Below are 21,699 nucleotides of genomic sequence, written 5' to 3'. Positions count from 1 at the left end.
TGTAAATTATTTCCATACATTCTGTTTCTCGGTGGTTTAATTAAAAGCACAGAGAAACTCAGTTCTTTCAGAAATGAGCTTGAAATAAGCTGTTACTTTAGAACAAACCCAACATTTTCATTGTTTCTAAGTGTTAAAATTATGTCCACCTAGGGAAACTCAGTCACTTCCAAAATGAGCTTGAAATAAGCTTTTGTTTTAAAACAAAACCAAGACTTTTTTCTTGCTAAGGGAGAACAGGAGTTTCCCAAACTCCTCCGTGGAACTAATACAAATTGTTTGAAGTATCCATTTCCTGCCAGGAGCAGAGGGATGCCAACCTGGGCAGAGTTCACACAAAGCTCATTTCAGTAGAAAGGTGATACAAGAGTGACTGGGGACGGACAGAGGGGCTTTGCAGCTCTGCTGGGGCTGCAAAGTTCAGGCTGCTGTTCACAGCTGTAAAAGGAACTCCTGCTGCTCTAGCCAAGGTTTTTGAAGATGCAGACAGTTGTCAGGGTCTGTCCGAAAATCCCTCATGTTTGCCTCACGACTGTCTCTAAGGACTGAGACCCCAGACCCTGAAAGTAGCTCTAGCCTGGCTGAGGTGGAAAGTCTGCCAAGCCTTAAGGAGTGGTATGCAATGCCATGGGAACTCAGTGCGAGAACAATGGACTGGTCATGGTGGACTGAGCCCTAATCAGTTCGTCCTGTACCTTCGGTCCTGTACTCTTGGTCCCGCACCGATGCGACGGTTGCGACTGGTTCCCAAAACAACGAGTCCACACCCACCATGTAGCCAGGAGAGCTGCCGCTTTGGCCAGATGCCACCCGCTTTGAGGAACCCTATAAAAGACTGAAGGAGTTTTGAGGACTTTGTCCGGACCCCACCTGGAGAAGACAGCCTATGAGCATCTCGTCAAGCTCCGAGGGCCTCGTCTCTTCAGACTGGTAGCTATAATCCCCTTCCCCTCTTTCTCTATCTTTCACTCTATCTCTTTATTTCTCTCCCACTATCGCAGTTGTTGGCACTAAATAAAAGTGCATTTTTGTTTAAGCAAAGTGTTGTGTCCCCTGCTGTGTCTTTTGTGCTTTGAGATCTCCAAAAAGAACCTATCAGGGACCCTGCATGCACTTGCGGACCCTGACATTAAATTGGCGTAGTCGGCAGGATCTTGGTAGACAGATTAAGGGTTGCGGGTTGTATGTAGTTTGTAACAGGGGAAGGACCCTCGCTTCAGCCGCACCTAGCACGCCACGTCCAGTGAGCGCTGTCTAGAAAGCAAAGGGGGCGACTGGAATTTCCCGCAAACTGCATACACCCAGGTGAAAAGCATCCCCTGTCTTCAGGATTTTTAAGAAGATCTCATTTGTACAAAAGATGGGACTGTGTTGTTTTATTTTTTGTGTGTGTTTTTGAGCTGTTTGATTCAGTTGAGGAGACAACTATTTGTAACTAAGGAGTACCTCCCAAGCAGTTTTGGTCCCCTCACCCACTCCAGGGAAGCGAAGGGAAACACAGTTTTAGCTGTGCTTGTGTGTAACTTAAGAGTACCTCCCTGAAAGTGGTTTTGGTCCCTTCACAAAATGAGTGATAACATCAATGACAAAACTAAAGCTGGATTTTATGCTTTGCTAGCTAAGCACAATGCCAAACCTTCTCCAGGAGGAGAGGAATGGGCACAAAGTAACTGGTTTAATTTGGATAATGTGGTTGATAGAGTATGTGCTTTACAACATGATACAAAATTCAAACTGGGCAAAAATAAAACCATCTTGTGCTCAGTTTTGGGAGCTTGTCTTATGGCAGCCGTAGAAACTCGCTTCAAGCGAAGAAGTGAGGAACATGCTATCATAGACTCCCTCCAAAATTTAGTAGAAGTCTTGCAGAAAGAATTAGAACATGAAAGGAGTATTAGAGAGGAGAGAGATAAACGGGTGAGTGAAGAAAAAGCAGTAATAGGCTCCCTACAAACCCTAGTAGAAGTTTTGCAGAAAGAATTAGAATATGAAAGAAGTCTGAGAGAGGAGAGACATAAAAATTTAAAACATGTAGAATCACCAAAAGAAGTAGAAGAGAAAGAAGAACACCACATTAAACACATATACCCCCAGAAAGAATTGGTACACATACAAAGTTGTGGAGAATCTTGTTGTTCCAATTTGAGACCTCTCATTAAAACAGAATACAATTTTATAAATGAAGAGGATTTTGATCCTCACATTACTACCAAAGAAATACCATACACTGCCACTGAATTAGCCAAAGTAAAGAAAGAATATTCACGTCTCCCTCAAGAATCAGAGACAGAATATGTGTTTAGAGTCTCACTCACTGGAGGAGATCAAATTAAATTAACAGAACAAGAAGCCAGTGGGTATTGGGGACATGGTGTCTTCCTAACAACAGGAGATAAATGTGACACATGGTCCCTGACACAGCGTGTGGCTTTTTGGACCAGGGGAATGAACCCCTTGGAAAGGGGAGACCCCATAGCTATAATTAGTACCCCTGACCAACTCCTAGAAAGTGTGCACAAAGCTGCTTGCCTGCAAATGATTCATGAAAATAAATTAATTCCTGGTTTTGAATCCCGGATGCAATTACCTGTGAAGCCCAAAATAATGACCCCTTTAATTCAAGGGCCTCCAGAATCACTCAAACCTACAGTGATTTTAATTCAAAAAACCACAGCAGCTGTATGTCCTGTAGGAAGACCAGATAGATTTCCTAGTAACCTGAACAACCCATTTGTTCCCCTGTATGACTTGTTGAGGAAAGGGGTAAAATGGGATTGGACTCCTTCTCAGGAAGAAGCATTGCAATTGCTGATTTTTGAAGCAACAGCTTATCAAGCACTTGGCACTGTCCATCCTACAGATCCTTTCCAGGTGGAATGGGGATTTGCCTCCTCAGGACTGTCAGTACACATGTGGCAGCAGTGTCCTGAGGGCCCGACAAGGCCTGTTGGTTTTTATTCTCGTGGTTTCAGAGACGCTGAGAAAAGATACACTACCTGGGAAAAGGGGCTGTTTGTGGTTAGTTTGGCTCTCATTGAAGTGGAAAAAATAGCACGTCAACAACCTATTGTGCTAAGGGGCCCCTTCAAGGTTATTAAGACAGTCACTAGTGGAACCCCCCCTCCTGACGGGGTGGCTCAGAGGGCCTCAGTTAGGAAGTGGTATGCTCAGGTTGAACATTACTGTAACTTTTTCTCAATGACAGAAGGAGATGTAAAAACTATAGCAATCCTAGAAACTGAGAGCTTGGATAGCAGCCATGACAAACCTGCCTCTGTAATCAAAGTAGCTCCTCCTTTCTCCCCTGAACAATCAGCAAGTTCTTGGTTCACTGACACCTCTGCTAAACGAGAGGGGAAGGTGTGGAGATACAGGGCAGCAGCCCCCCCACATTTCCTCTGGTGAACTAATTATTACTGAGGGAGAAAGCAGTGCTCAGGCTAGGGAGCTGACAGCTGTTTGTAGTGTTTTCCAACGTGAGGTACAGAATACCTCTCTTGTCTGTAACTACACTGACTCCTATGCTGTGTACCAGATAATCCTAACAATCCAGCACATTACCCTGGCCAACCTGTTCTGGTGGACCTCCCTTACTATAGGGCTAGTACCACTTGTGCTAAAACCCTCCCTGAATAAACATGCATGGACAGCTTCTGATGCTCTAAGAAAAGAGCACTGGATAAAAACACGCCGGATAATTCCATCATTCTAACCTTTTCTGCCTTATAGTGGCAGGATTCTGTTGTGTTTACTTTTACAGAAGAACTCCGAGGGACATGAAGACCACCTAATCCATGATAAAACTGGTGATACTTTTCTGCATCCTACCACAACCCCATGGCCAGAAACCAGCTGAGTGGCCATGGTCTGAAATAATTGTGGTAGCATGCTGAAAAGGTGAAAGGATCTCTTTAAGCACAAAAAGGTTTGTACGCACCCAAGCGTACAGGGTTATTGGCACAATTTCACATTAACACAAACTGTAGAAGTAATTTGGTTTTGGTCCAAAAATACTGAAGTGCTTTCTTTTAAGTTTAAATACTGGGGAGGACTTGATGTTAATGTTGTGACACCTACCACCCAACCACCGGTTACGCTCACCCCGAAAATCTTGGAAATCGGACCATATGTAATAAAGAAAACTGGCCAACAACAAATATTGTTCAATCCGGCATGGTCTCTTAAACAAGTTAAATTACTGATGCAGAACAATGTTTCAGATTAAATTACTGATGCAGAACAATGTTTCAGAAATTCAGCCAAACTGTTCACCCTTTTTGCAAACTTAGTTTCAAGGGTGGACCACCTGGCTGCGAAAATGGAACCCTTCCAAGAAACGGATGGCAAGAGACATAACCGGTGTTGTGGGAACAGGATTGGGAATCCTAAATAGTATTGATTCAGAAGTATTGATGAATAAACTGGTTGCCACCACAAGAGACTTGACAAAATTACAACAACCCTTGCAGTCCTCTTTATCCGCCCTGGGAACACAACAGTGGTTGTTATCAAACATATTACCAAATTGGGAAAAGGTAAATGTGAATGATCACAAATTAATAATTGATGCACTTAGTGTTGCACAAAACAACATTTCCCTGGCCCTTAGCTGCATCCAGGCACAGCTCTGGATGCAGACAGTTGTTGCCTCAATTATAAGAGAAGGTGAAGAAGGCATTTTCCCTACTGAAATTCAAAAAAGAATTTGGGACAATGCAAATGATTTTGAAAAGGAATTCCAATCCTGGTGGAACTTGGTGAACTTCACTTACAGCCCAAGTACAAACACAGCCACAGTTTTTGTGTTAACGATATCTAATGCTTCAGTGCATTTGATTTTCCCTATCATTGCATTAGGACTGAATCATGATGGAGCTATTCTCTATCCTTCCGAGCATAGAGAATGGGCCCGTCAAATTGGTAAGAAATGGCAAACTGTAAATTTAGAATCTTGTATTGTCCGGGAGCAACAAGGTTTTATTTGTGAAAGCAATGCAATTATAGCTCAATATATTTGTTTGGACACAGAGCAGAATATTTGCCATTTTGAAGTTCACCCTGATGAGACTCCTAAAACAGCAAATTAATAAGAGTTGTTCATTGTTTGTTTTGAATAGTATTGTTTGTTTTAATTATATTATACTGTGATTAAGTTTTTGTTTGGAGATTTTTGTTTAAGAGATTTTTAAAAGAATTTTGTGATTTGTTTTGATTGTTTTCGAAGAAATTGTTTCAATTATAAGAAAAATTGTTATAATCAATATTTATCATTATTTCCTATTCAATCTTTTCTTAATCCCTGTCCTTGTTTCTTTTACTTTTTCCCCCTTTCTCTTCGATATCTTTTTCTGTTTCTGTTTTTCTGGGATATATGCTGCCAGACACTGATGAGTTGAGCCCTGAAGACTTTGTGACAACGCTGCACACCTTGCTGATGGAGTACTCTCGTCGCCAGTCGTGAGTCACGGGGTGGTGTCAGGGTCTGTCCGAAAATCCCTCATGTTTGCCTCACGACTGCCTCCAAGGACTGAGACCCTAGACCCTGAAAAGTAGCTCTAGCCTGGCTGAGGTGGAAAGTCTGCCAAGCCTTAAGGAGTGGTATGCGATGCCATGGGAACTCAGTGCGAGAACAATGGACTGGTCATGGTGGACTGAGCCCTAATCAGTTCGTCCTGTACCTTCGGTCCTGTACTCTTGGTCCTGCACTGACGCGATGGTTACAACTGGTTCCCAAAACAACGAGTCCACACCCACCGTGTAGCCAGGAGAGCTGCCGCTTTGGCCAGATGCCACCCGCTTTGAGGAACCTTATAAAAGACTGAAGGAGTTTTGAGGACTTTGTCCGGACCCCACCTGGAGAAGACAGTCTATGAGCATCTCGTCAAGCTCCGAGGGCCTCGTCTCTTCAGACTGGTAGCTATAATCCCCTTCCCCTCTTTCTCTATCTTTCACTCTATCTCTTTATTTCTCTCCCACTATCGCAGTTGTTGGCACTAAATAAAAGTGCATTTTTGTTTAAGCAAAGTGTTGTGTCCCCTGCTGTGTCTTTTGTGCTTTGAGATCTCCAAAAAGAACCTATCAGGGACCCTGCATGCATTTGCGGACCCTGACAGTTGCCATGGAAACTGACCATAGCAACAGGGGGCTGGTGATGGTTGCCATGGAAACTGACCATAGCAACAGGGGCTGGTGATGGTTGCCATGGAAACTGACCACAGCAACAGGGGTTCCTGGTGATGATTGCCTGCTAAGGATCAGATTTGTCACAGGCCCTCAGAGGGGTTCCATGGGGAATTTCCAAGAGTCTCCAGGCTGTTCAAGAGCTGGAATGTCACAGGCAGAGGCAGGGGCTCCATGTAGACCTCCCAGGGGTTTCTGGGGATGGGAAAGAGCCGTGTGGTCAGCGGCAGTCACAGCCATCCCATGGTGACATCCCAGGGGTCCTTTGGCTGCAAAGGCACCGATCTGTCACAGGCACTCACGGGGGCTCCACGGTGACATCCCAGGAGTCCCCAGGCTGCCAAAGAGTCAGGATGTCACAGACACTCACAGGGGTTCCTGTCATGGGCAGAGTGGGAGCTTCAGGCAAAAGCTTTATTTCCTTTCTGGAGAAATTCCTGCTGAGTCATGAGGTGGAGAAATGACACCCAACAGCCACCATGGATCCTCAAATCCCTGCAGGACCCCTAGACTTCTAGAATTCCTTCTAATAGAAGAGACTGGCAGTGGCTGGATCCCATCCCGACCCTGCAGATTGGACAGGTGGAATTAAACCTTAATGCAATTTGTCCCAAAAGATTAACGATGGAATACCAGATAAATCTGTTTAAATACAGCTATGATTGATGCTGATCATTATTAGATAAAACGGTCTATTTACAACACAGAATAAAATTTTAAAAATAGTTATTTACTCCTCAATATAGAAGCTATACCAATTATAGACTATTCTGCTCTAGGAAGCAATTTTGACGTCACCGGGGCCTTGCTGGAGTGGTTTGAGCCCACCGGAGGCAGAGCCTCCTGCTCCAGCAGGAACTGCCTTTCCTGTGCCAGGAGCAGGGCAGGTCCCGCTGCAGGAAAAGCCCCAGGCCAGCCCCAGCACAGGGAAGGCCTCGGGCACAAGGGCAGAGTGCCGTGCTGGGAGCTGTGCCAAGGAGAGCCTGAGGCACCAAAGGCGCCTTGGCAGCAGCAGCTGCTTGCAGGGCATGGCCAGAAGCCTCCCTTGGCAACCTGGCCTGGTGGCCAGCACTGCGGTGTCACTGTTGAGTAAGAAATGTCACAGGCTCATCAGAAGGCTGATTGGCATCATGTGCCATATGTTTGGAACTACTCCTTTTTATATGCTGTTCCGATCCAGGTAGATAAAGTCCCAGTGGCACATATCAGAGGTTTGTTAGGGAAGACAGTGTGGATCAATTCTGCCTCGAGTACAGACAAACCCATTTGTGGGATTGTCTTTGCTCAGGGACCAGGTTGTACATGGTGAATAATGCAGAAATATGGAAGAACACAATGTGTACCTCAGGGAGATCTGATTGTGGGGTGAGCCTCATATGCAAATATCACTGTTTGTTGGATGTTACTGCCACTGTACATTAAACCACACAGGCATGTGACAGAAGGAAATGTGTAAGTGTCGAAGGTTTGTGCAAGTGATACAGAAGGAAATGTGTGTCAAAGGTTTGAGCAAGTGAGATGGAAGGAAATGTGTCTGAGTAAGTGAAAGATGGAAGTTTTTACCTGATGAAGTTTTTACATGACGTTTGGTAATATGTTGACGATTCGAAGATAAGGAGTGGAATGTCCTCGGGTGACGTTAGGGTGCTTGCATCCCCAATCGTGTGTTCTGTTTATGCTTGATGTTATGTTCTGTGCCTTCGGGACTGGCTCCGAAAAGTGAAGGTTTGTTTTGTCTTGTTATCAGCCAGCTCACCTCTCCCCAAAGTCTGTGTCTAGGAGAGGCTAGGGCTTGCTGGCTTTCTTGCTTGCTTGCTGGCTTGCTTGCTTTCACTTTGCTCTTGCTCCTGCTTTTTGCTTTTGTCCTTGCTTTTGCTTATTAGTTAGTTTAGCTAGGCAATCCAATTTTTTCCCTGGACTGTTTTTTTTTCTTTCCCTTTCCTGAATACCATTTCAACCTGCTCAGGATTGGGACCTGGGAAACACCAAGACACACCGAGAGCCAGCATTTTGTGACCTGCAGCAGCCATCCCCAGCACCGGAGACCAATAACAGGGCAACCACTCCCAGCAGAGACTTTCTGAATTTGTCACCTCTTCAGAGCGTAGAAAGACTTTTTGTCATCTGGTGTTGTTCATTTTTTGTGCTGGGGAGTGCTTTGCCTGCTCAATAAACAGGTTGTTTCCACTACTCTCTGAGGAAATTCTTCCCGAGCCAGGTGAGCAAGGGGCTGTGGGGGTTTGCTTTCTGGGGGCTCCTTCTGGAGGTTTTCTCCCAAATTTGCCCAAAACCAGGACACATTACTACATCAGCGGGCTGTTCATTGGTGAGATCCAGCAGGGCCCTGTTCAGCCTGTCCTCAGCAAACTGACTGGCCATGAGCCACGGGTGGATGTACCTCACCATGGCAGGCACCTGGAGAAGGCAGGGGAGACTTGGAAAGCTGCCAGAGGGAGGAATGTCCCCAGCTTCCCCAGAGAAGTGCTTCCCTTGCCACCACACTGCCATGGCCTCAAAGGCTTCCAGTGACCAGCAAGCATGGCTTGGGAGGCCAAGCAATTCCTGGGAGGATGAAATCCTGGCCACAGGCTGCTTACTTGCTTTGGATTGCAAAACCCCTCCTCTACGAGCATATCCAGCAGGGCAGCACAGGTCTCCTGTGCTGGGCCAGCTCCAGGGCCTTCTTCCTTTTCCTCTACCCAGGACAGCTGGGGCACTCTCGTGGGTCTCTGCTCCATGTCAATGACTGGATTTGTGGCTACTTGCAGGAGAGATGCCTCGGAAAAGCTCCGAGTCAGCAAGGCCTGCAGTCGTGCCTGGAAGGCACCTTCAAGAGAGAAGCCTCAGGAAGGCGACAGGACAGCAAGTCCTGCACTCTGGTCTCGAGGGCTCCTGCCACAAGGACAGGAGACTCCTGTCAAGGATTGTGGTCTGGCCTCGAGGGCACCGGTGGCAGGGATGGGAGATGCCTCCAGGGCACCAAGTCCCAAGGTCTGCCCTCAAGGACACCTGCAGGAGAGAAGCCTCGGAAAGGCCATGGGTCACCAAGTCCTGTGGTCTGGCCTCGAGGTCAGCCACAGGAATAACACCTCAGAAAAGCTCTGCGTCAGACACGAACGAGTGCGCTGTGCGGGGGCTCCTCACGGCACCACTCTGTCCCGTCCTGTGCCGTCGCGTGCTCCGAGCACTGTGGCGTGGTCTTGTCACCGCCAGCTCCTATGTCACCCTGTGTCACAAAGGGCCCTTGGATACGCTGTCCCGTTCCATGCCACGGTGACCGTGCTGCCCCGTGTCACAAAGGGCCCCTGCACACACTGCCCCCTGCCCTGGGGCTGCCCCCAGCCCACCCAAAGTGGCTCAGGTTTGAAGGAATCCCTCACCCCAAGTGTCTAAGACAGCCCAACAGGATCTTTAGGAATGGCTGAAACTATCAGCAAACGCTGCCCTGCTCTGCAGGCTTGGGGCAGCAGAAGGAGCCCCCAGGGCTGCCGACGCAGCCGCGCTGGGAAGGGCACGGGGCCTTCCACAGAAGCTGGCATGGCCTCTTGGGACACGTCCCGGCTGGTGGCCATCCTAAACCCGTGGGTGTGACACAGACAAGGAACGTGTGGGCCATGGCACGAATGCTGCTCTGACCCCTGGGGCCTGGGGAGCGCTGACATCAGCAGGTGTGGCACAGTCCCTGCCCAAGCAGACCTGCCACCCCCCGAGCCCTGGCAGCACCGGTGCCCGTCTCCTGCCCCAGAGACCTGTGCCCGTGGGGGGCTTCTGTGCCAGAGGGAGCCAAAGCCCACGTGCATTGGGGGCTGCGCTCCTGCCTGCAGGGGCTGTTGGCAGGAGCACCTGGAGCAACTGCTGGCAACACTTGGTCTCTGTCAGAAGCTCTTACTCCACGATGAAATTATTTTCTCATTGAAGTTTCTGCCTTCAGCACAAAAACACCTTAGCGGCGAAGGCACAGAAGAGTCTCGCAAGTAAGAATCCTCAATTCAGGAAAGCTTTACTTCCCATTGCTCGACTCAAGTAGTTCCAGAAAGTTGCAAACTTCCCAAATGAATTGGGATGGCCTGAGGAGGTGAAGAGTTGGAATTTTGCTTCCAATCTCAAAGCAGCAACTCATTTGCCTTAACCTCATCCACTGAGGGCCACTTTACAGAACATAACACTACACAAAAAAAGGGAAAAAACAAGGGCCATTCTTTGGTTTTCTATGTAGGGATGATAATATCCTAATTCTCTAAAGAAATAAAAGCTCTCAAGAAATCAAAGTCCACTCAGTGGTAGAAAAGTAGCTCACAGAATTGAGTAGATGGCAAAAGGGCTAATCCTCCCCCTGGTACAGAGATCTGAGTGGCCAGTAAAGTACAGCTCTCCCCTCTTGTTCCCTGCAGGAGAATCAGGACCATGAGGAGGAAAAGTCACATATATTCCTTCTGCCCTCCATAACCAAAGCTGTGCCAAAGCACAGATGCTGCCTTCAAACTGACTCAAATTCCAGCCTAGACCTCTCACCTTCCAGACAACTCCTTCTCCAACACCCCACCAGCACCAAGCCCCCCAAACTCTTGCACAGAAGCCCTCAACACCCCGCCAGGAGCCCCAGCTGTCCCCGTCCCTCCGCAGAGCTTTCCCACCATCCAGCAGACACCCTGGTTCCCTGCAGGTGCCGTGGGATGGCACTCAGGAGGATCTGCTCCAAGGCCTTCCCCTGGAGCACGCTCAGGCTGCCAGGCCTATGGATCCTGGATCATCCTTCCCACCGAGCCTTCCTGTGCACGGCTGCTCCATTTGCACCTTTGCCCTCAGCTCGGACTTCTCCACTTCACCAGGAGTGCTGGGAAAGGATGGAGAGCAGCCTGGCAAGCTCTTTCTCCAGCTCTCTCTTTACCCTCGGGGAGGTAGAACATTCCACAGGAAAGCAACTGGTGCCACAAGGAGCGGGTGGCCTCAGGCACCTTTGGGGATGGAACAAGGCCTTGGTTTGACATAAGTAAGCACAAGCAATTCACATGAGTAAACAAGTAATTAGCACAGACATGCCTAAGTACTTAGCACCAGTTAGCATAACAAAAACCTGGCAGGCCTAACTTGACATGAGAGTGACCTGACAAAAAGCTTTAGACACAGTCTACCAGAAGAACTAAGGGCAAGTGTGGAATCAGCCCTGTGCAGGGAAGCCCTGAGGAAGACTTTGTGCTGCTTTGGGGCATCCAGACCGCTCCTGGCCAGGGCCTGGATATCAGCTTCAAGTATGGGAATCTGACAGAATGCATTTCCAACCGCCTGCCTATGGAATCACCTCAGCAGTGTAAAGATGGATGGTGATTTTGATACAACTCCTACGTCAACCCACTGAAATTTATACATGGTGGAGAAACATTTTAGTGGGTGCAGACCCTTGACCTCCTGCCAGGTCAATAAAAGGGCTTTTGGCTGGCAATGCATTTGTCTGCCGATTTCTTTGAATGAGGGAGACCCCTCAGGACTGCTGTATCCTGAGGGAACACCGTTGGCCTTGGCCTGTAGGCACCTGCACAAGCTTAAAATCAGCTGCCTCAGCTTCCAGGACCTCTCTTGGCCAGCATCCTGACGTGGATGCAGGACAGCTGTGAGGCACTGCTGGGACCCAGCGGGACAGGACCGGCTGTCTCGTGTCCACGTAGCACCCCTCACACAGCCAGGGCCATCCCGAAGCCAGACAAACACTCACGTGTCAGCACAGGGGAGCAAGGAGCACTGGGCTGCTCTCAGGGTATCTCAAAGTTCGAGAATCCACCACAGCACTGGTAAATTTTTGGGGGGACCAAGGACTTTGAGTATCAAAAGGGAAACTCCAAATTGTAGGGAGGGAAGTAAAATGCCTGGGACATGTGATTTGTCAAGGGACCTGGCGGCTGAACCCTGAGAGAATTGCAGGGATAGCCTCACTCCCATGACCAAAAACTAAGAGAGAGAAGTCAGAAGGTTTTTAGGCCTGTTGGGATATCTTAGGTTATGGATTGAAGGATACACGCAGGCCATCAGGTTCTTGTTTGAAAAGTTAGTAGAAGAAGAGATTAGGTGGGAAGAAGACAACAAGCAAATTTTGAAGCTTTAAAGTAAAAATTAGTCAGTGCAGCAGCACTGAGTCTTCCTGCCTTAGACAAACCCTTCTATCTGTTTGTGGATATAGAAAAAGGGGCAGCACATGGAGGGTTAGCCCAGGACTGGGGAGAATCCAGGAAACCAGTGGCCTGTTTATCAAAACTGCAAGACCCTGTCAGCTGGGGGTGGCCAACCTGCATTCAGGTGGTGGCGGCGAGCGCCCCACTCATAGAAGAAAGCAAAAAATTAACCTTTGGAGGAAAATTGAAAATATATACCCCACACTCAGTAAGGAGTATCCTCGGCTAAAAGGCTGAGAAATGGCTCACTGATCCCCAAGTACTAAAATATGAAGCCATCTTAATAGATAATGGTTTAGAGCTAGTCGTGAGTAACCAACTCAACCCTGCCCAGTTTTAGATGGAAAACCAGGTGAGGAATTTATACATAATTGCCTAGAGGTTATAAACTATCAAACTAAAGTAAGAGAGAACCTAACGGATCAACCACTCCACAGTGGGAAACGATTGTACATCGATGGATTTTCACGGGTAATCCAGGGCACAGGGTATTGGGGTAGGCTATATCAGATGAGGAGTTAGTGACCCTAGAAAAAGGAAAGTTACCTTCCAACTGGTCAGCCCAAGCATGTGAGTTGTATGCCCTAAAGTGAGCTCTGGAAATATGAACACAGAAAAGAGAAACAATATATACAGACTCAAAATATGCTTTTGGAGTAGTGCATACCTTTGGAAAAAATTGGGAAGAGAGTGGGCTATTAAATTCAAGGGGAAAGGAACTGATTCACTAAAAACTTCTTTTAGAAGTGTTAGAAACCTTACAATTGCCAGAAGAAGTGGCAGCAGTATATGTTAAAGGACATAAAAAAGGGGTGACTCAAGAAGCACGAGGGAACCATTTAGCAGATTTAGATGCTAAGAATTCAGCCAAATCAGGGGCAGGAAAACTAATGATAGCATTAACCCCTATGAGAGAAATGGAAGAAGTCCCTGTATTCAGTGAGACAGAAGAGAAAGAATTCCTCAAAACAGGAGCCAAGAAAGATAACAAAGGGAAGTGGAGATCAGCAGATGGGAGGCAAATGTTGAATAAACCCCTTGCCAGGAAAATGCTAGAAGGCAAACATGGGACAACACACTGCGGTACACAAGCGCTAAGTGATCAATTTCTAAGGGACTGGGGCTGCATAGGAATTTTTGGGATAGCTAAGCAGGTAATTGAAAGGTGTGTGATATGCCAACAAGTAAATGAGAAGGTCATGAGGAAAACACCCAGAGGACGGCAAGAACTAGCCTTACAGCCCTTTCAAAACATCCAAGTAGACTTTACCAAGCTTCCCCAGGTACAACGATGGAAGTTTCTACTAGTGATAGTAGGTGACCTGACTCATTGGGTAGAGGCGGTACCCACGGTTAAAGCCAATGCCAATGTTGTGAGTAAAACACTTCTAGAATCAATCATTCCCCAATATGGGATGGTGAAGAGGATTGATTCAGACCAGGGAACTCATTTCGCCTCTATAATATTGCAAAAAGTTGTTCAAACCCTGGGAGTAAATGGGGCTTACACACTCCATGGCATCCACAGAGTTCTGGTCACACTGAGGGGATGAATCAAACTCTTAAAAGAGCTCTAGTTAAGCTGATGATGGAAACCCAGATGTCATAGATAAAATGTCTCCCTTTAGCCTTGTCAAGATTTAGAACCCAACCCCAGTCAGATCTGGGGGGCTCACCCTATGAAATGACGTTTGGGTTACCCTTTTTGACCTCACCCCAGAGGGTTGCCATCTATGAGGAAGGGGAAGCCAATGCCAAGAAATATGTTATGTCTATAGCAGAAACCTTTGAAGGGCTAAGACATAAAGGGGCAATTCCTCAAGCAGCCACCCTGGATTTCAGAATCCATAATATTAATTCTAGGAATTGGATCAAGTAATGATCAAGTCATGGAGAGATCAGCATTTAACTCCTCAGTGGGAAGGTCCCTTTCAGGTACTGCTCACCACCAAATCGGCCGTGTGAACTGCAGAGTGGGGATGGACTCATGCCAACAGATGGACTCATGCCCACAGAGTTACAGGCCCAGCAGGAAAAAACCAATGAGTGGACTGTAACATCCAGGCCAGGGGAAATGAGATTGACTCAATTAGAGACCGAGAGGCAACCAGAAAGACATCAAACCCAAAAAGTAGAGTCAAGCTTCCACCAACCAGTTTGAGAACTGTCTTCCTGTTTTAATGGGTGAGAATTACCAGCACCTGTTGAGGGGAAGTACACAAGGGACCATAAGAGGTAATGGGGCAGCATCCTTAAGAAGTAAGACAAGGAATAGAGGGCAAGACCGGGTTGACCCCTTTGTTTGCTACCAAGAAGACTCCATAGCCCTGCTGTGGGTAGCAACCTCGTAGGAATGGCAAGGTAGGGACAAAAGGCCATATCGGACCACTGTCATTCCCCAACTGTCTTTGAATACAAAAGGGACTGGAGGAAAAGACCGAGCTGGCCTCTGGACCCCTAAGATACACTGACTATGGGTAACAACCACATAGGCATGATAGATGGGAGTCAAAGCCATCCTGGACCTCTGTTAGGCCCTTTTGTCCATTCCAAATAAGTGTGTCTAAGGAAAACCTGAGATTTTTCTCCTGTTCCCACTGTCCTTGCCCACATCAACAGATGCTAGTATGACTCTTTCAAGAGAGAGAGAATTTTTTTTACTTAATAGTTCCAGCAAAATGACTTGTAAAAACAGAAAACGGGGAATTTGTTATAGATGAGTAATCCTATGGTTGACTCTCACAATTAAGGGGTGAATATTAAGTAGATGTTAAGAGAAGTTGTGTAGGTGGATAGTTCTCTTTCCCTTCCCCCTTGCATTGTTATCATGGGATGCCCTCAGTAGTCAGGGCATTTGGGAGGGTCGGCTTGTTGCTATGGCAGCGCCTGAGCTCCAATCAAGCTGTAAGAAAGTGATCTCCACCACTGGACAGCGAAGGAGGAGTGGATTGACAAGACTTTGGGAGGGGCTGGAGCTATAAAAGACAGAACATCCATTTTGTAGATGAGCACATGGTGACTGAATCCTTTGCTCCTGGTGCTGTATTCTTTACTTTATTCACTTGTCTGTTGTATTTCGATAAGGTCTTAATGAAACCATTTAAATTATTGAAAGTGAAAATTGTTTCTCACATGGGGTTGGGGAATGTGGGGCAAGGTTGTCCACACTGGCTCAGACCTCAAGGTAAAACTTCTCTGACCTGGGCACACCTCCTTAGGAGAGGCCCTACATCAATATCAATCACAGAATGCTGCAATCAGCTCTTCTCTAAAGAGAGCAGTAATAAAGACACTCTTTAAATAAGAATACATATTTTTAGCAGCTCGTTAAAATACTTCTCCATAACTGTGAAAGGAAACCTTCTTAATGAACTGCATTAGAGCAAAGGGAAATCGACCCACAACCATGGTTTTGTGAGGACTGGTTTGATCCTAATGAGCCCCGTGGTGCGTTTGGAGCTGAGCCCTGGAACCTCAGGCCCTGAGAGGAGATAGCACAAACCTTTCCAGGAGTCAAAGTCAGAAAAAAAACCCCAAAGTTTCTTGAGCCATTAATGGGCGCCACTGAGGTCCATCTCCAATGCAGGCTCCTCATGGACTCCTTGGAGGAGAGAATTGGAGGACAGGATTGCACAAAAACCTCTCAGAGACTCAGAGTGAAAAGGACAATCCAAAGTACCTTAAACTCCTGGAGTATCTCAAAGCATCAATGAGCCCCACTGAGTGTCAGTACAAAGCTCTCAGGGGGCTAATTAAAACAGATAATTTCAGGCTGTGACTGCACAATCTTTCTCACAGAATCTGTCTCAAAAGGGAAACAGAAAGTACCTTAAAAGAACTGAAGTGCCTTGCAGCATTAATGAGCCCCACTGAGTGCTGTTCCTGACAAAGCCTCTCCAGGGACTAATTACAGCAGATAATTGGAGGCCATGATTGCACAAAGCTCTCAGAGACTCCAAGGCAAAAGCAAAAGCCAAAGTGCTTTGAAAAAACTGTAGTCCCTAGGAGGATGAAGGAGCCCCCAGGGCCATTCCTGAGCAAGGCCCCCCAGGGACTCCTTCCAGCAGATCCTTGAGGCCACTGGGATGTGGGCTAGGGGGGGATGCTGAGGGCAGGACAAGGGGCTGACAGTGCCCAGCCTGGCTGGGGCTGTGCCAGGAGGCCCCAGTGCCTCAGCACAAGGTGTCTCCTGACAGCCCTTGGTGGCACAGACCCTGCTGTGCCCCAGGGCACCAAGACTTGGCTTCTCTTTGTCCCCACCTGTCATCAGTGCCTCCAGTTCTCTGCTCTGCCTGGGGCCTGGGGACACTTTCTCAGTCGTGTACCTCAGTGGGACCCATTAAAAGTCAAAGAAACTTTGGAGTTGGATTCTGACTTGGAGCTCTGGAGAGGTTTCTGCAGCTCCCTCTCAGGGCCTGATGTTCAGGGCCTGAGCACAAAGCCCCAGAGGGTCATTAAAGTCCTTGTGCTGTGTCTGTGCTGCTGAGCTGGGCCGGGCTCCTGGCCCAGAGGGTGATCCTGGTAACCAAGGAGAGCTTCAAAAGCACATTTCTCTGGATGAGCAGCTCTTCTCCCAGCCCAGCAGGACTGGGGCACTGCCTACAGCCAGCCCGGGCACAGCACAGAGGCACAGAGAGCTTCCATCAGTCAGGGCTGGGAAGGTGCTGAGAAGTGCCTGGGGCAGAATCCCTGGCAGCCCTTGGCACAGGAACCTCTGGCTGCAGGACAATGCAGCTGCAGCTCCTGGAGTGATCTCCTACAGCTGGAACATCCCAATGCCCACAGACCCTGTGAGTACATTCTCTGATCATCTCTTGTGCAGAGCAGCCTGGGGGGCCCAGGGCTGTCCTGCAGAGCAGGGTCCTGCAGCCCAGGGCGTTGTGCTGGGCCAGGGACTCTGCTGCCTGCCAGGGACAGCTCTCAGCCGGCCCGGGGAGCTGCTCCCAGCGCTGGAGGACAAGATGGGGGTGGAAGGAGACAGCTGGTAGGGCTTGGAAGTGTTCTTCATGTGTGGTGAGGATGCTGCATTGTGCAGGACTGCTCCCAGCATGGCATTTAACTGCAGAACATTTCCAAGTATATTATATGGGAGCTCAGCAAGGCAGGGGCTGCAAAAAAGGGGAAATCCTGCTTTTTTAATCTACTGATCTGTGTGGATTGGATGGGAAATTGCACATAGATATTCATCACTCAGTTCAGGCTGAGAAACATAAACAAGTTTTCTCTCAGGAGTCAATAAACCAGGCAGTGACAGAAATCAGCACAGGGCCCCTCACAGGCAGCATCAGTGCTGCTTTTCCAGCCTCCTCAGGGTTGCTCTGACATTGCCATCAGAGCCTGCAGAGCCAGAGCTGCCCCTGGGCAGTGCCTGAGCTGGGGGGGTCTGCAGGGCAGAGCTGAGCCCCCAGGGCTGGGCTGGGCTCTGGCAGCACTGGCAGTGCCCAGCCCTGGGCACAGGGAAGCAGCTGCTGGCAGGGACAGCTCCAGGCAGCAGAGCCCTGGGCAGGCAGGGGTGGGGAAAGTGTCCCCAAGCTGTGCTGGGATACTTAAATTCCTTTCCAAACCCAACTATTCCATGATTACTTTCCTTACAGATCCCCATGTGCAGCCACAGCCAATGTCCAACAGCAGCTCCATCAGCCACTTCCTCCTGCTGGCACTGGCAGACACGCGGCAGCTGCAGCTCCTGCACTTCTGCCTCTTCCTGGGCATCTCCCTGGCTGCCCTCCTGGGCAACGGCCTCATCATCAGCGCCGTAGCCTGCGGCCACCACCTGCACACGCCCATGTTCTTCTTCCTGCTCAACCTGGCCCTCAGCGACCTGGGCTCCATCTGCACCACTGTCCCCAAAGCCATGCACAATTCCCTCTGGGACACCAGCACCATCTCCTACTCAGGATGTGTTGCTCAGCTCTTTTTTTTTGCCTTCTTCATCTCAGCAGAGCTTTCCCTCCTGACCATCATGTGCTACGACCGCTACGTGTCCATCTGCAAACCCCTGCACTACGGGACCCTCCTGGGCAGCAGAGCTTGTGCCCACATGGCAGCAGCTGCCTGGGCCAGTGCCTTTCTCTATTCACTGCTGCACACGGCCAATACATTTTCCCTGCCCCTGTGCCATGGCAATGTCCTGGGCCAGTTCTTCTGTGAAATCCCACACATCCTCAAGCTCTCCTGCTCCAAATCCAATCTTAGGGAACTTGGGCTCATTGCTGTTAGTGTGTGTGCAGCATTTGGCTGTTTTGTGTTCATTGTTTTCTCCTATGTGCAGATCTTCAGGGCTGTGCTGAGGATCCCCTCTGAGCAGGGACGGCACAAAGCCTTTTCCACCTGCCTCCCTCACCTGGCCGTGGTCTCTCTGTTCCTCAGCACTGCAGTGTTTGCCTACCTGAAGCCCCCCTCCATGTCCTCCCCATCCCTGGATCTGGCCTTGTCCGTTCTGTACTCGGTGGTGCCTCCAGCCCTGAACCCCCTCATCTACAGCCTGAGGAACCAGGAGCTCAAGGCTGCAGTGTGGACACTGATGACTGGATGCTTTCAGGGACATTAAACTGCTGGCCAATTTCTGCAAATCACTTGTAATAAAAGTAATTTTTGATACTTCTTGTTGGCTTGGTAGTGGGTGTGTTTTTTTACTTTGCCTTATTTTTTAAAATTGACCACAAGGAAATGCCATTGATTTTGCCATTTCTCCTTTTGTTTCTTTACACCACCCCGTGTCCACAGACTGTGCCGATGAGGGGTTGTGCTCATGGTGGCTTTAAAGGAATTCAAGAATATCCCAGCAAAGTTTTCTGCAGAGATGCCCTTTTGTTGCCTTCTCTGGAGCTGCAGCAGCAATGTCTGTGTGCAGAGCTGGGGCAGATCACTGCTGGCAGAGCGGCTGTGCCCAGCAGCAGCAGCACTTGGTGTTGCCAGTGCTGCTCCCGTGGCCCTGCCCCGCTGCCCTGGTGGCCCTGGTGTTGCTGCAGGGCCTGAGTGCTCTCGGGGCCGGGCACAGTCCTGGGGGTGGCAGTGCCGGGGCTGCAGCAGGGACAGCCCATGGGCACTGCTGGGGCAGCGCTGACGCCTCAGGCCAGGGCCTGGGGGCTCCAGGCTCCTTGCCCAGGCTCTCTCAAGAACACGGCCAGGCCAATGCTCAGCACAGAAAACCCCCGTGAGCAGCCCCAGGCTGGCCGTGGGCAGGCTGGGGGCAAACAGCATGGCTGGTGCTCTGCAAGGGCCCTGGGGCAGACGGGAAGGAGCAGCAGAGCAGGGGCTGATCCATCCCCAGTGCGCTGGACAGCCCAGGGCAGCGTCCCAGAGCATCCTGATGGAGCTGCCAACAACATCCCCCCTCTGCAGCCCTGGCCTCTCCCCCAGCTCACACAGGTGCCGCATCCTTGCAGGCACAGCCACGGCAGCGCTGGCTCAGGAGCCCCTGTTTGCATTGCACACAGCAGGCGGGAGCACCCCCATGCTGCTGCTGTGGGGACATGAACCTGAGGGAGCACAAATGCCATCAGCCCCGGGGGCCAGGAAGGGCTGGGGAAAGCCAGGGAAACCACTCAGCTTTGTCCTGGCCTCTGCAGCCAGCCAGAAAGTTTGTTCCCATCAGCTGGGAGTTTCCTGTCCCACTGCAGACGCTGTTGCTCAGAGCCAGGGCTGCCTGGCAGCCACCCCCAGACTGCCCTGAGTATTTCCTTGGCTTCACCTTTGCTTTCTTTTTCCTTCCCTTGTACATATTTCTTCCCATTGCCCACCCCTGTTCCCTCCCCTGCACACAGCCCATCCCTGTTTGCCCTTTCCTCTCTGGCCCCACTCCCCATTCCAGTTCCTGACCTGGCACCATGGGAACGTCCCTTGGGGAGCAGGATCATCCCACAAGTGCTGCAGGAATTGTCTGCAGGCTCCTGCAGTACCTTGTGTTGCTCCCATGCCAGAGGCACCCCAGGCCAGGGGGGCACATCTGGGCTGCTGTGTCTGGCTGTGGGGCTGCCTGTTCTGGGCAGTGAGGAGGGGCTGCAGAAGCTCTGCAGGACTGACAGGATGGGCTTTGGGGCTGTGAGGAGAAGCTGAGGGACCTGGGCTGCTGGAGCTGCTGGAGAAGAGGCCCAGGGCTCCTCCTGCAACTGCTCCCTGGGTGGTTTCACAGAATCCCAGAATCAGCAAGGCTGGAAAAGGCCTTGGAGATCATCAAGTCCAACCTGTGCCCTGACACCGCCTTGTGTCCCCTGAGCCTCCTCTTCTCCAGGATAAACAACCCCAGCTCCCTCCGCTGCTCCTCACAAGACTTGTGCTCCAGACCCCTCACCAGCCTTGTTGCCCTTCTCCGGACACACTCCAGCCCCTCCATGTCCTTCCTAAATTGGGGGGCCCAGAACTGGACACAGCACTCAAGGTGCTGCCCAACCAGTGCTGAGCACAGGGGAAGAATCACTGCCCTGCTCCTGCTGGCCACACCATTCCTGATCCAGGCCAGGAGCCATTGGCCTTCTTGGCCACCTGGGCACACTGCTGGCTCATGTCCAGCCTGCTGTCCATCAGTCCCTGCAGGTCCCTTTCTGCCTGGCTGCTGTCCAGACACTCTGTCCCCAGCCTGTAGCGCTGCAGGGGTTGTTGTGGCCAGAGTGCAGGACCTGGCACCTGGACTTGTTAAACCTCACCTTTTTGGATCTGGGCCCTGGATCCAGCCTGTCCAGGGCCCTGTGCAGACCCCTCCTGCCTTCCAGCAGATCCACACCCCCAGACAACTTGGTGTCATCTGCAAATTTGCTGATGCTGGACTCAGACCCCTCATCCAGACCATCAATGCAGACATTGAAATCCACGCTGTCTGGCTCTGACCCCTCGGCCATCCTGTGGGTGCCCTGTGATGGCACTCAGGGTGATCTGTTCCAGAACCTTGCTGGGCACCGAGGTCAGGCTGACAGGCCTGGAGTTCCCCAGATCCTCCTTCCAGCCCTTCTTGGGGATGGGCTCACACTGGCACCTCCAGTGCTCTGGGACCTCCCTGGTGAGCCAAGACTGATGGTAAATGATGGAGAACAGCTTGGGGAGCTCATCCACCAGCTCCCTCTTGCCCCTAGGATGGATCCCTGTGCCCATCTAACAGCTCAGGAGAACACTTGTCCTGAGGACAACCTGTCCATATATTAAAATTGAGACAATTGGGACAAGGTGTTAAGTAGCTTAGACTTTTCCCTATCTTAAGTTACTATATTGTCCACGGCATCCAATAAAGAATTTGGGTTCTCCTTATCTCACCTTTTGCTATTAATTTATTTATAGAAACATTTTCTAACTTTTTTTCACAGAAGTGGCCAGGTTAAGCTCTAATTGAGATTTCACCTCTCAGCTTTTCTTTCTGCATGGC

At 49.6% G+C, this 21,699-nt stretch overlaps 2 protein-coding genes across 2 annotated transcripts in view; both read left to right on the top strand.

Moving 5' to 3' along the window:
- LOC137464210 (zinc finger protein 850-like) overlaps window positions 1–21,699 on the top strand; it is a 711,331-nt gene that overhangs the window by 152,775 nt on the left and 536,857 nt on the right. The window lies entirely within an intron of this gene.
- On the top strand, window positions 17,962–21,169 carry LOC137464236 (olfactory receptor 14J1-like). The gene is made up of 2 exons (XM_068175534.1): window positions 17,962–18,849; window positions 21,056–21,169. Exons 1-2 carry the CDS (start codon window positions 17,962–17,964, stop codon window positions 21,167–21,169), a joined length of 1,002 nt encoding a protein of 333 aa, XP_068031635.1.

Source organism: Anomalospiza imberbis, chromosome 39, assembly GCF_031753505.1.
Source record: "Anomalospiza imberbis isolate Cuckoo-Finch-1a 21T00152 chromosome 39, ASM3175350v1, whole genome shotgun sequence".
Classification (NCBI taxonomy): Eukaryota; Metazoa; Chordata; class Aves; order Passeriformes; family Viduidae; genus Anomalospiza; species Anomalospiza imberbis.
This window is presented reverse-complemented; position numbering and strand designations above follow the sequence as displayed.

Excerpts from the sequence above, each read along its gene's own strand:
- LOC137464236 (XM_068175534.1), top strand. The coding sequence starts at position 17,962 with ATGTCCAACAGCAGCTCCATCAGCCACTTCCTCCTGCTGGCACTGGCA. Across the intron at positions 18,850-21,055 it reads TGAGGAACCAGGAGCTCAAG|CAGATCCACACCCCCAGACA; the intron begins GCTGCAGTGTGG and ends CCTGCCTTCCAG.